We start from the raw sequence: 12,248 nt of genomic DNA, 5'->3' as shown, positions 1-12,248 counted from the left end.
TCACTGACATGCTCAGCTTATCATTGGCTACTTTACTTCCCGTTCTAGGGAAATATTTTCATTTTTGAAATGCTTAATATAGAACTTACCAAAGGGAAATTCATATAAATTATTAGTGTACAAGTGAAGAAGCTATTTATGATCGCTGAAATTTTATTTTTGTAATTTCAATTTAAATTCAATCATAAATTTTTAAAGCATTTGATCAGAATAAGTATCTTACTGAAGAAAAAGCAAACTTCAAAATCTTATGTTCAAAAATCTTAATATTTCATAATATTTAAAGATTTCAACATGAAAAAGAGATAATATATAATAATAAAAACATTTGTTTAAAATAAATATCACAAACATAATATTATTATGACAGAGTTATGATATCGACTGGATCATCTTGATTATTATTTGATAAATCAATTGAAGGATCTAAAATTACATGAATAGATTGATCTTTGTAGAAAGACACCTTTTCTGAATCATCTATTGCAACATAGTCACTATCCCTGAAGATTATATTCTCACTTGATAATTTCGGACATTTTTCGATCAATTCGTTCTTTATATCAGTAAATGTTTTCTCGTTATTAATGGAAAGTATTTCTGTCTGTTTCACAGTTGAGATTTCATTTGAGTTATGGAATAATATTTCTATGGTGGGTTCAGAGTTTTCTTCTTCTTTCTTTTCAATAATTATAATATCATCATCTTCATTTGATTCCTTCTTATTAAATTGAAGCTTTTCCTCTTCTTTATTTTGAATAATTATTTCATTATCTTCATCTGATATAGGTTTTTCTTCTTTGATCACTGCTTTTTCAATATTTTCTTTCTTAACCATTCCACCTTTAATTGATATAATGTAGTCTATCCATGCTTGTTTGTCAAGAGAATAATATAGGTCACTGTATATAATGAGAATAACCTTTCCTCCGTAGGCATTTAGATATTCACTATCGAGATCAATTTTTTTATTCTCTATCAAATCAAGGTAGTAGAGATCGTCTCCTGAATCAAGTTCAAAGTCATCATAATATTTGTCATTGAAATCATTAAAAGTTGTACTATCTGCATCTAATTCAATCTGGAAACTCTTTGTATGAGTAACAAAGAAAACTTTATCTTTCGGGATTAATCCTGTAATATCATTTGATTCTGATTGCCCAGACTCATTCTTCTCTGGTTTAGTTGATGTAGTAATCGCTGGCTTCTCTTCAATAATTTGAATTGAATCACTATCATCAAATTCTTCTTTTTGCTCTGCCTTCTTTTCTACTTTTTCTTCTTTCTTCACTTCATTTTGACCATCTTTCTTTTCTTCAATTGGAATTTCTTTCTTTTCTTCAATTGGAATTTCTTTCTTTTCTTCAACTGGATTTTCTTTCTTTTCTTCTTTCTTCACTTCAATTTGTTTAACTTCAACTATATTTTCTTCATTCTCCTGATCTTTTAATTCTGATTTCTCTTCAATAAGGCTAATTGGACTTTCAGTTATAAGATCAATTTCTTCTTTCTTTTCTTCAATTGGAATTTCTTTCTTTTCTTCAACTGGATTTTCTTTCTTTTCTTCAATTGGAATTTCTTTCTTTTCTTCAACTGGATTTTCTTTCTTTTCTTCAATTGGATTTTCTTTCTTTTCTTCAACTGGATTTTCTTTCTTTTCTTCAACTGGATTTTCTTTCTTTTCTTCAACTGGATTTTCTTTCTTTTCTTCAATTGGAATTTCTTTCTTTTCTTCAATTGGAATTTCTTTCTTTTCTTCAATTGGAATTTCTTTCTTTTCTTCAACTGGATTTTCTTTCTTTTCTTCAATTGGAATTTCTTTCTTTTCTTCAACCTGATTATTTTGTTTATATTCTACTTTTTCTTCATTTTTCATTTCTATAGTATGAATTGGCCTTTCTATTGTAGTAAAAGGTGCTTCTTCTTCTTTGCTATCATCTTCCATAAAAAGAGGTTTTGTATCAATTATAACAATTTCTTCTTCGTTTTCAGGGATTGATTCAATTTTATTATCTTTTTCTCCCACTTTTTTGTTTTCAACTTCGATTTTTTCTTCTTTCTTTTCTTCAACTAATTCAGTTTTATGTTCAATTATTTCGATTTCCTCTTCATTTTTGTTTTCTTCTATTTTTTCTACAGGTAAATCTTTTGGTTTTTCTTCATTTGTGTTTTCTTTTGATGTTTTATCATTTGTTTTTTTCGTTCGATAGTCTAAAATGTATTTGTAAATAGCATTTGTGTCTAATGCATTTTCTAAATCAGATGCATATCTGATGATGATGACTTGTCCTCCGAAATCCTTGAGATAACTGTCGAAACTAATTTTTGTGCCATTTGGTTCAATATATGCAATTTCGGCTTCATATTTCAAATTAAACTTGTCAAAATATTCTTCATTAAACGTTTCAATTGTTGTTTCATCCGCATCGACTTCTTCGCCAATTTTCGTATCGTAAACAAAAATAAAAACCTTTTCTTTTGGAATCAAACCTTTGAATTTATCACAACTTTCTTCTGCTTTTTCAACGACAGGCTCTTTCTTTTCTTCTTCTTCTTTCTTCTCTTGAGGTTCATTTGGTTTGTTTTGTTTGTTCTTGATTTCTTTTGCTTTTTTGTCAATTTCTCCAGAAATTCCGAAAATAACCGTTTTTCCAGCAAATTTTGAAACAGGAGTTTTCAATTCAATGATATCTCCATTTGTTGGATCCATGTATGATATTAACTCATCTTCTGGACATTCGAACTCAGAAAACATCGCTCCTGTGAGATTATCGAATGTATTTATATTGGAAATATCAGCTTCCAATCTTTTAGAATCATCTGATTTAACAAGAACAAGTTTTGTTTCTTGAGAAGAATTTGTTGTTTCAACTACTGGTACATTTTGTTCTTGTTTTTGTGGTTTGTTTTCAATGATTGTTATTGATGCATCTGAATCCATATCTTCTTCATTTATCTGTGGTTTGCTTGTAATTTTTAGTGAATCAGAAAGTAAACTATTTCTTTTGGATCTGAAGTTTGGTTTATAATGATCACTATCCAGTTCAGCGAATTGTGGTATATCAAAATCATCTGAGGGACTTGAGGGAAAACCAGGACCCCATTTAGCAGTCAACATTGCTGGTTGTACTTCTAAAGGTGGTTTTTCATCGATTTCAAGTGTTTCGGTTTGAGACGGACTTAAATTATTAACTGTTTGTATATTTTCGTTTGGTTTTGTATCGTTAGAGGGAGGAACAGCAATTTCTGTATTCGGTTTCGTTTCTTCTGTAATAGGAAGCTCTTGAGATGTCTCGAAAACGTAAATAGGTCTGTCGCATCTATTTCTTGCAGCAATATGTGCAGCACATTCTTTTTCATCGATTTCCATTCCATTTAAAATATACTGTATACGGCGTTGGTTAAATTTAAATTCTTTTATTACTTGTGTATCAAGATCGTGGATTGTTTGAGTCGGACCTATAAAGATTTCAAGTTCTTTATCCGGATTTCTATTCTTAAATGTAAATTTGAGACTTTTCGAATTTAGATTTTTTTCTACTTTTCCAGGATCGCCTTCAGGTGTTCCAATTTGAGTTAAAACAATAAAAGATCCACCCTCTTCAGAAATGCTTTTGACTTTTTGCTTTTCATCTTTAATTTGCTTCATTATATAGAATTTTTTATCTTTGCTTATGCTTTTTGTTTCTCTGATCTGTTCTAATGTATCATCATTCTTAACTGTTAGGTCTAGCTGTAATGGATTTCCTGGGTAATAAAAAACTTTTTTATTCATATGAATAAAAAAAAAAACCACACTTTCCTAAAAATAGTGAAATTCCAAATAAAAATAATTCACATTAAGAATCCTTGGTGGCCATATGCTTCGAGTCAAAGATTCTTTTATAGAATGCTCAAGAATAAATTAATTCCAAAGTATAATTTTATCAAATCAAATATATTTTTTTTTCAAATAAACTCTTGTGCATATACAATTGATAATCCACTTGATTGCTTCGCTTGTTTAACAAATTTGAGAATGCATGTGTATAAAAGAGCCGTTTTATTGGACTTCCTAGAACTTAAGGATCACAACACAAAAACGGCTAATACATATAAAATTATCATTATCCAAATAAGAAAAAATTTGATGATCCAAAAAGTAGTAAAAAACAATTAACAATAGTAGAAATATGTGGCTCCATTCAAGTTTATTTTATTTCGTAATAAAAAGTTAACTATATCTACTTTCATCCGGAAAGGAATAACTTCTTCAAAAAGAATTATTTCTGTATCAAATTAATATTAATTACTCTATAAAGCATTGTGATTATCATTTTTTAAACCATATTCGACTTTAGCACAAAGTCGACTCTTAAATTCATTGACGACTTTTACAAATTTTTTCGAAAATCTACAAACTCCTTGATGAGATTTCAAAAGAAGGCTATCAGAATATAATGTCCAAAGCAGTTGAAGAAGGCTTATGCGATAAAACAGAGCCAAAATATTTTAAAAACATGCTTCATTTGGCCACCGAAAGAGGTAATTTAAGACTTGTCAAATCCATCTGTGACCGCTCTATCTTATGCAGTTCTGAATGACGAACTAGAAATTGTTAAATATCTTATCTCTGCTGGAGCTAATAAAGAGGCAAAAGATAATTACAAATGCACTCCTCTTACTTGGGCAGCCCGAATGGGCCATTTAGAAATCGTTAAATATCTTATATCTTCCGGAGCCAAATTAGAGGAGCCTGATAGATGCGGAAGAACACCATTTGGATATGCAGTTGGTGAAGGTAGACTTGATGTTGCTAAATATTTAATCTCAGTAGGAGCAAATAAAGAAGCAAAGATCAGTTCAGGTGATTCTCCGCTCATGGAAGCCATTGAATCTAATCAACTTGAAGCAGTCAAATATCTTATCTCTGTTGGAGCAGATAAAGAGACAATGAATAACAAAGGAACTACTCCTTTAATTTGTGCAACTCAGAATGGCCATATTGGCATTCTTAAATATCTTATTTCTGTCGGAGTTAATTTGAATACAACAGATAAATCAGGAAAAACTGCTCTTGATTATGCAAAAGGCGAGCTAAGAGTTTATTTAATATCAGTCGGAGCTTAAAATTACTTGAAATATTTTGATTAAACTCTAATTTTAAAATTATAAAATACTTCTTAAATTAACTTAAAAATCTCATTTTATCATATTGATATATATCTATTGAACATCAAAGAGATTATTGTCTGCTACAGTAGAAAGACCTTCTGGATCTCGATACTACAAACTTGAATAATCTAATTTTATGATTGAATAGTAATGAGAAGATCATTCCTTCAATAAAAGCTCACATTTCATAATCAAATATCAAATGAGTTTAAGGCACCGAATTCTTGAAGTACCAAATTTGATCAAAATTTAATAAATTTTGGATTTTCAAACTTATTCATATATATCCCGATCTCAGTTTTATTGAGCTCTATTTGTATATAAAATTATTCTTTACAAATGATATAAAAAATTCAAATTCGAGTTGTTAATTCTATTGAATCCTACAACATTATTCAATAATATTTTATTCTTGAGGCTGAACAAGAGAATAGATTGTGTATGAGTTACGACGGATTGTATCTTCCTGAGATTCAGTTGCAAGTCCTGCATCGATGATTTTCTGGATAACAGTATCAGCATCATTGATGGCAGCATGGATCCTGTCTGCACTAACAGATAATGTCTCTGACTTAATGCAGTCCTCTGTAATTTGATAAATACTTCTACTGATGGCTTCAATGAGTTTAAGGGCGAATTTTCCTGACTGTGTCTCAGAAATTTCTGGAGAACCTTGTCCGCTTGCCAAAGTATTCTGAATAATTGTGCTGACTTGTTGGGCAGATGATGAAGTAACAAGAAGCTCTGTTTTCTGAGATGAAAGCTTTTCCTTTATTTCCTTACGCTTATTTTCGACTTCAAGTAATTCATTGCTTGTTTGAGATACTTCTTGCAATAATTTGCGTTGTTTCTCAATTAAAGTGTCCTGAATTTGAAGGATTTTCTTGAGCTGCGTGTTTTCATCTGTGAGTCTTTTTTCTTCGGCATTAATTGATGCTATCATTTCACTGAAGTTGGGTCTAGACATTGCACTTTGTGAACGGTTAGATTACTTTTGATATAATAAACGAGCATTTCGAAAACAAAATTTCTAAAATAAAGCACTTTTATTAATCTACAACAGAACTATGGCCTTTTCTTATAGAATTTTCATCGAAATGCATATGAAATCTAATCCCCATTGAATTTCTTGAGAAGATCGAACGAATGGCTATCAATACATCATCAATACCTACTAAAGTTACTTTGTTCTCATACCATACAATCAATATTTACGATGTCCAACCTTGATTTAGAAATCACTCTTTAGCTCAATTTATTTATGTAAGTTGGTCATATAAAATATTAATGTTGGCTCTAATTCTACACCAATCATTGATAAGATGTCCGAATATGAAAATAATTCAAATAAATTTTCTGCAAGAAGAAATGATGGACTGCATAATTGTAATTCATATAACAAGATAGAGCGAATACCAAAATAGTTAACAGTTATGTTGTTATCAATAAAACTGGCGCCAAAAAAATATGCTCTCATTTTCCAATGAAATTTCGCGCCAAAATTTGCTAGTCAGTTTTGAATTTTTCTCTGGTCAGATTTAAATTATGAGTTACACATCTCTCGCTGAAAGAAGATCAAAACGAGGCGTGAGGCATGTTAACTATAATGAAACTCAGATGTGGAACCGCACACTTCAAGATTATTCAGATTCCGACTCTGATGAAAATGAGAAAGGTAGAAATGGCAGAGGCAAGGCAAACAACAAGAAAAATTCCTTCGATTACTCAGAATCAGAATATGAACAACAAGAATTCAGCGATACTACACCATCCGAGTCCGCTTACGGTTCAACAGATGAATCAGGTAAAGAAAACTATTCATCATCAAGTGAAGGAGAGTATTATGAAGAAGAAGAAACCGAGGAGGAAACAGAAGACGAGTTAATTGTTCAGTCTATCCTTGGAAAGAAAGACAATACAGAAGATGATGCGCCTAAAAACAAAGATGATCAAGAATACTACGTTAAATTCCTCGATAAAGCATATATTCATTGCCAATGGCTCAAAGCTAAAGAAATCAAAGAACTCGAAGGAGGAGAAAATGCACTTACAAGGTTCGAAAATAAGTGTCAGAAGTTTATTCTTTCTCCTTCTGTATCAATTGGAGACCTTCTTACATTTGAGGATCAAGAAATTAACCAAGTTTGGTTCCAAATCGATCGAATTATTGATGAAAAGGGAGATCTTGAAGATAATGATTTAGAGTACCTCGTTAAATGGAAAGGCCTCGAATATGATGAAGCCACATGGGAAAAGGCCGAAGAAATTAAAGAAAAAGATAAAATTAAAGAATACCAAGAACATCTCAAAATCGCTAATCCAAAGAAGATCCCATCACGTTGGAAACGCCCAAGCGCTAAAGAATTCAAAGAACTCGAAGAATCTCCGAAATCAAAACATAATTACGAATTACGTGACTACCAGCTCAAAGGCCTTAACTGGCTTCGCTTCTGCTGGTACAACAAGCGTAATAACATCCTTGCCGATGAAATGGGTCTTGGTAAAACTGCACAAACCGTTTCAATGCTTGAAAGTCTCAGAAAATACGAAAACGTACGTGGCCCATTCCTTGTAATGGCTCCACTTTCAACATTGCCGCACTGGAGAAACGAATTCGAAGAATGGTCGTCCTTAAATACGATTGTTTACCATGGAAATGCGGATTGCAGAGAACTTATTCGCAGATCCGAGTTCAATTGCCTCAACAGCAAGGGCAAAATCATACCAAACTGCGTCCAATTCGATGTTTTGGTCACAAATTATGAAACTGTTTTACAAGACTTCAATGTTTTCGCTGATATCGAGTGGAGATACATTATCTTTGATGAAGCCCACAAATTGAAGAACTCCAAAGGCAAGCTCTACAAGAAAGTCGAAACGTTGACTTTCGAACATTGTACAATGCTCACCGGAACTCCAATTCAGAACAACATGGAAGAACTCTGGGGTCTTTTGCATATTCTCTTCATCGACCAACCTAATTTCTTCACTCTCGAAGAATTCAACGAAAAATACGGCAACATGACTGATTCCGCACAAGTCAAGTCCATACAGAAGCTTATCAAGCCATTAATGTTGCGTAGAAAGAAGTCCGATGTCGAACAATCCATTGCGGCCAAAGAAGAAACAATTGTAAGAGTCGAATTGACAAGGACACAGAAAAAGTTCTACAGAGCATTACTTAGTGAAAACGCCAGTACATTATTAGAACAAATCACAGGATCAGCAGCCAACAACTTGCAGAACATTGCCATGCAACTTAGAAAAGTCTGCAATCACCCGTATTTGCTCAAAAACGCCGAAGACACAGAAGTCAAGGAAAGAATGGCCGATCCAGCGAATAAAGGCAAATCTCGTGATCAAATCGAGTTGGAAGGATTAGTTGAATCTTCCGGTAAAATGGTCTTCATTTCCAAACTCCTTCCAAGACTAAAAGAACAAGGCCACAAAGTCCTTATTTTCTCCCAAATGGTCAGAGTTCTCGGAATCATCTCCATATTTTTGGAAGCGAACCAATACAAATACGAACGTCTTGATGGTTCAGTAAATGATAACGACAGACAAGCAGCCATTGATAGATTCAACCAAGACCCAGAAGCCTTTGTTTTCCTTCTGAGTACAAAGGCAGGTGGTGTTGGTATCAATCTAACAGCTGCAAACACTGTCATCATTTACGATTCAGACTGGAATCCGCAAAACGATATCCAAGCCGAAGCAAGATGCCACAGAATTGGTCAGACACAGAAAGTCAAAGTTTACAGATTAGTTACTCGCGCTACATATGAAGAGAAGATGTACGAACGAGCAAGTAAGAAACTTGGCTTGGACCATGTCGTTTTAGATGGCGGAGACATGTCGAAAGAGAAACCAATGAAAGCGAAGGAAATCGAAGAAATGTTGAGAAACGGTGTTGTCAACATTTTCAATGATGATAACACACAGGCTGATGAATTCACTGCTGCTGATATCGACCAGATCTTGGATAAGAGAGCAACAACAACTTTCGCGGATGTCGTTGCAGGCGGAGACTCCGTTTTCGCTACAGCACAATTCAAAGCAGATAATGATACTTTGGATATGAATTCTGCTGATTTCTGGGCAGAAATATTACCAGAAGCGAGAATGGATAAGTTCAATCAGCCAACAATGAGAAGATGCAGACAAACTAAACTCGAAATGGAGATAATGTCCGGAGAAAAAGACACAGACATGAAAGGAGCGATTCTTGAAATAACATACAAAGGATATACAGAAAAACCTTTTGAAAGACTCATTTTAATGGCTGCTGATTCTTTGTATAAATCAAAGAGTTCTCATGATAAACAGGCCATCAATAAAATCATGTCTACATTCCCACCTGAAGAACAAGGAGAACTCGAAAAGTTCTTGGGCCAACACGGTGTAGAAGTCGAACAATCAATCGAGAAAATCTACTTGAGATGCGCTTTCTTCTACAGATTAAGAAGAATTCTTTTCTTGATTCAAGAAGGTGATTATAAATGGCCGGCCATTTTACCACCATGGGAAGATCCTGTTGCTGAATACGCATTGATGTTAGGTGTTTACAAGTACGGAATGCACGAGTTGACAGCGATTCCTGAAGACAAAGAGCTCGGATTAATGGAAGCAAGGCCATTAACAAGAAGCGCTTTGGAAAAGAGAGTTAGAGAGCTATATATACAACTCGAAAAGGAATTCACTGAAGAACAACTCAACATCGATGTTCCTGAAGATTTCAAGCCACTTTTGCCTTCGGAATGGAAGACAAAACATTCTTCAGTTTTGGCAAGAAAAATTTTGTATGATTCTGAAGTTTTGTCACTTTTCCAAGCAATGTGTGTTATTGGAGCACCAGAAACAGAAGACGGAGAGATGATTGATTGGGAGAGATTGCGCCAGTTCTGCAAACTCACTTTAGTTACTGCAAGAGCCGTTGAACAAGTCGCACAACAAATTATCGATCTTTCAAACGCTGAACAAGAGAATACAACAGTTACTGATGACGAACAGAACAAAGAAGAAGGCGAAGGAGGTAATAACAACGTTGATTTATCTCCTTACGACAAATTGAAGTGCGTACAAGGAAAGATTTCGAAGAAAGACGTGAGAAAAGTCCATCAATCCATCAAAGAAATGGCGAAAATTTACAGATTTGTGCGTAAATTATCTCACAGAAGAATCGAATCCCTTAAACAAGCTCCTAAACTCAGTAACGGACCAGATTGGTGGAACTGGGAATGCGATTTAGCCCTCATCAAGAACATCGCAATGTACGGACAACAAGCAACTTCCATTTGGATTGTTGATCCACAAGGACCATTCAGAGCTCACATTCCTCCTGAGTTATTGGAATCATTTGAAGATGCAGCATCAAAAGAGAAAGAAAAACTTGGAAAAGGCAAAGCAATTAAGCCATCTGACCAAGGTCCATTTGTTTTCTTGTTCAGAGAAAGAACAAGAATAGCAAGAGCAATTACTGTAATTACTTATGTATTCAAAGATGTCGACAAAGTCAAGAAACACGAGAAAACAGAGAGAAAGTCGAAAGCAACTGGTGAATACAAAGTAAAGACAAAAGATCTAAGAGTTACAGAACTCGGAGCAATTCTTAACAACAGGTATTTCGTCAAGAAAACTCATGTTTGTCCTATTGGCTACACAGCAATCAGAAGATATAGATTCCCAAGCCAAAAGGAATACATGAATTACAAATGCGAAATCTTGTCACAAAATGATAGGCCTTACTTCAAAGTAACAAACATTGATGCTGATCCACCTCAAGTTTACGAATCTGATGATGTAAACAACGTTTTCAAGCTCATTGTTGAGGACATGTGCAAAGATCCGATGCAGAAGAAACCTTCAATTAAAGGCAATTTCTTCTTTGGTCTCGTCAATAAAGACGTCAAAGCAGAACTTTCTAAACTCCCTGGAGCAGAAAGTATCTCTTGTTTGATCCAAGAACCAACGACATTACCTTTCAAGGTAAAGATTCCTTTAGTCAAGTTGGAGGACTTACAAGAGAAGCAACAACAGTAATTTTTTATTGTATTTATTATATATTATTTATATTATGAAATATTTTGTATTCTTTTTATATTTCTTTGTTATATCAATAAAAAAAGTATAATATTTTGAACTAAATTTTTAAACAACTTCATTATCTTAACTTATAACTAATAAATTCATAAGAATTAAGTCCGAAAATGATGAAAAATTAATTCGAAATTTTTATTAACTCCAAGATTTGAGTTTTCGTTCCCAAGGAAATGATTTTCTGAGAAAATAAAAAGTTTTTTATCTGAAGTACTATCAATATTCGTAAATTAAATAAATAAAATTCATATTTGTTTGAGGTTGAATCAAGAGAAAGGAAATATAAGCTGTGAGCGAGTATATGCAATAAATTAGATGTTTACATTTTTAAAAAATCGGTATAATTTGTTAAAATAGAATAATTCCAAATTTATTTTATATAAGAAGACAGCTTTCGTACCATTTCTTCTTCTGGACTACAACAGGCTTTTTGATCTTGGCAACTTCTCTTACTGCTTCCTCCATAATTTTCTGAATATTTTGTCCTGTTTTCGCAGAAGATGGTATATAAAGGGCCTTGAGTTCTTTAGCAAGATCAATGGCTTCCTTTTCTTCAATTTGACGGCCATTGCTAAGATCTTGCTTATTACCAACAATAATGCAAGGGAAAGAGTCGGTATTTTTAACGCGAGATATTTCATCATGATAACTTCTAATTTGATCAAAAGAAGCGCTATCGTTAATTGCGAAAATAAGGACGAAGCAATCGGTCTGATTAATTGTTGGTCTAATTAAAGCGGGTGTTGACTCCATACCAGCTGTATCGAATATGTCAACCATGTATGTGTAATTGTCAACTGTTAATGCTTTTTTAAAATTTTCGGAGATTGTTGGTTCGTATTCTTCAACAAAAATGCCCTGAACAAACCTCATTGAGATGCAGCTTTTTCCTACTGAGCCCATTCCGAATAAGGTAAGAGCAACGTGATTGTTAGGATCTGGAGACATTCAGAAATAGCTATTTGTAAAGTTCTATTTACAAATTCCAACAAAAAGTG

The 12,248-nt window shown here is 33.3% G+C and overlaps 5 protein-coding genes across 5 annotated transcripts; 2 read left to right on the top strand and 3 right to left on the bottom strand.

Annotated features, from left to right (window-relative positions):
* Nucleotides 1–164: 164 nt before the first annotated feature.
* On the bottom strand, nt 165–3,786 carry TVAGG3_0539780 (uncharacterized protein; the record flags this gene model as incomplete). Its single annotated transcript, XM_051237872.1, has 1 exon — nt 362–3,775. One exon carries the CDS (start codon nt 3,773–3,775, stop codon nt 362–364), a length of 3,414 nt encoding a protein of 1,137 aa, XP_051095696.1.
* Nucleotides 3,787–4,677: 891 nt separating this feature from the next.
* TVAGG3_0539770 (cyclin-dependent kinase inhibitor 2C-related family) lies at nt 4,678–5,109 on the top strand (the record flags this gene model as incomplete). The annotated part of the gene is made up of 1 exon (XM_001320398.1): nt 4,678–5,109. The coding sequence occupies one exon, from the start codon at nt 4,678–4,680 to the stop codon at nt 5,107–5,109; it is 432 nt and encodes a 143-aa protein (XP_001320433.1).
* A 409-nt stretch (nt 5,110–5,518) lies between these two features.
* On the bottom strand, nt 5,519–6,132 carry TVAGG3_0539760 (uncharacterized protein; the record flags this gene model as incomplete). Its single annotated transcript, XM_001320399.2, has 1 exon — nt 5,561–6,121. One exon carries the CDS (start codon nt 6,119–6,121, stop codon nt 5,561–5,563), a length of 561 nt encoding a protein of 186 aa, XP_001320434.1.
* Nucleotides 6,133–6,699: 567 nt separating this feature from the next.
* TVAGG3_0539750 (helicase protein) lies at nt 6,700–11,277 on the top strand (the record flags this gene model as incomplete). Its single annotated transcript, XM_001320400.2, has 1 exon — nt 6,700–11,193. The coding sequence occupies one exon, from the start codon at nt 6,700–6,702 to the stop codon at nt 11,191–11,193; it is 4,494 nt and encodes a 1,497-aa protein (XP_001320435.1).
* A 268-nt stretch (nt 11,278–11,545) lies between these two features.
* TVAGG3_0539740 (GTPase protein) lies at nt 11,546–12,246 on the bottom strand (the record flags this gene model as incomplete). The annotated part of the gene is made up of 1 exon (XM_001320401.1): nt 11,626–12,198. The coding sequence occupies one exon, from the start codon at nt 12,196–12,198 to the stop codon at nt 11,626–11,628; it is 573 nt and encodes a 190-aa protein (XP_001320436.1).
* Between the last annotated feature and the right edge of the window lie 2 nt (nt 12,247–12,248).

This window comes from Trichomonas vaginalis, chromosome II (assembly GCF_026262505.1).
Source record: "Trichomonas vaginalis G3 chromosome II, whole genome shotgun sequence".
Lineage (NCBI taxonomy): Eukaryota > Parabasalia > Trichomonadida > Trichomonadidae > Trichomonas > Trichomonas vaginalis.
The sequence above is the reverse complement of the archived record's forward strand: the minus strand, read 5'-3'. Positions and strand labels throughout refer to the sequence as shown.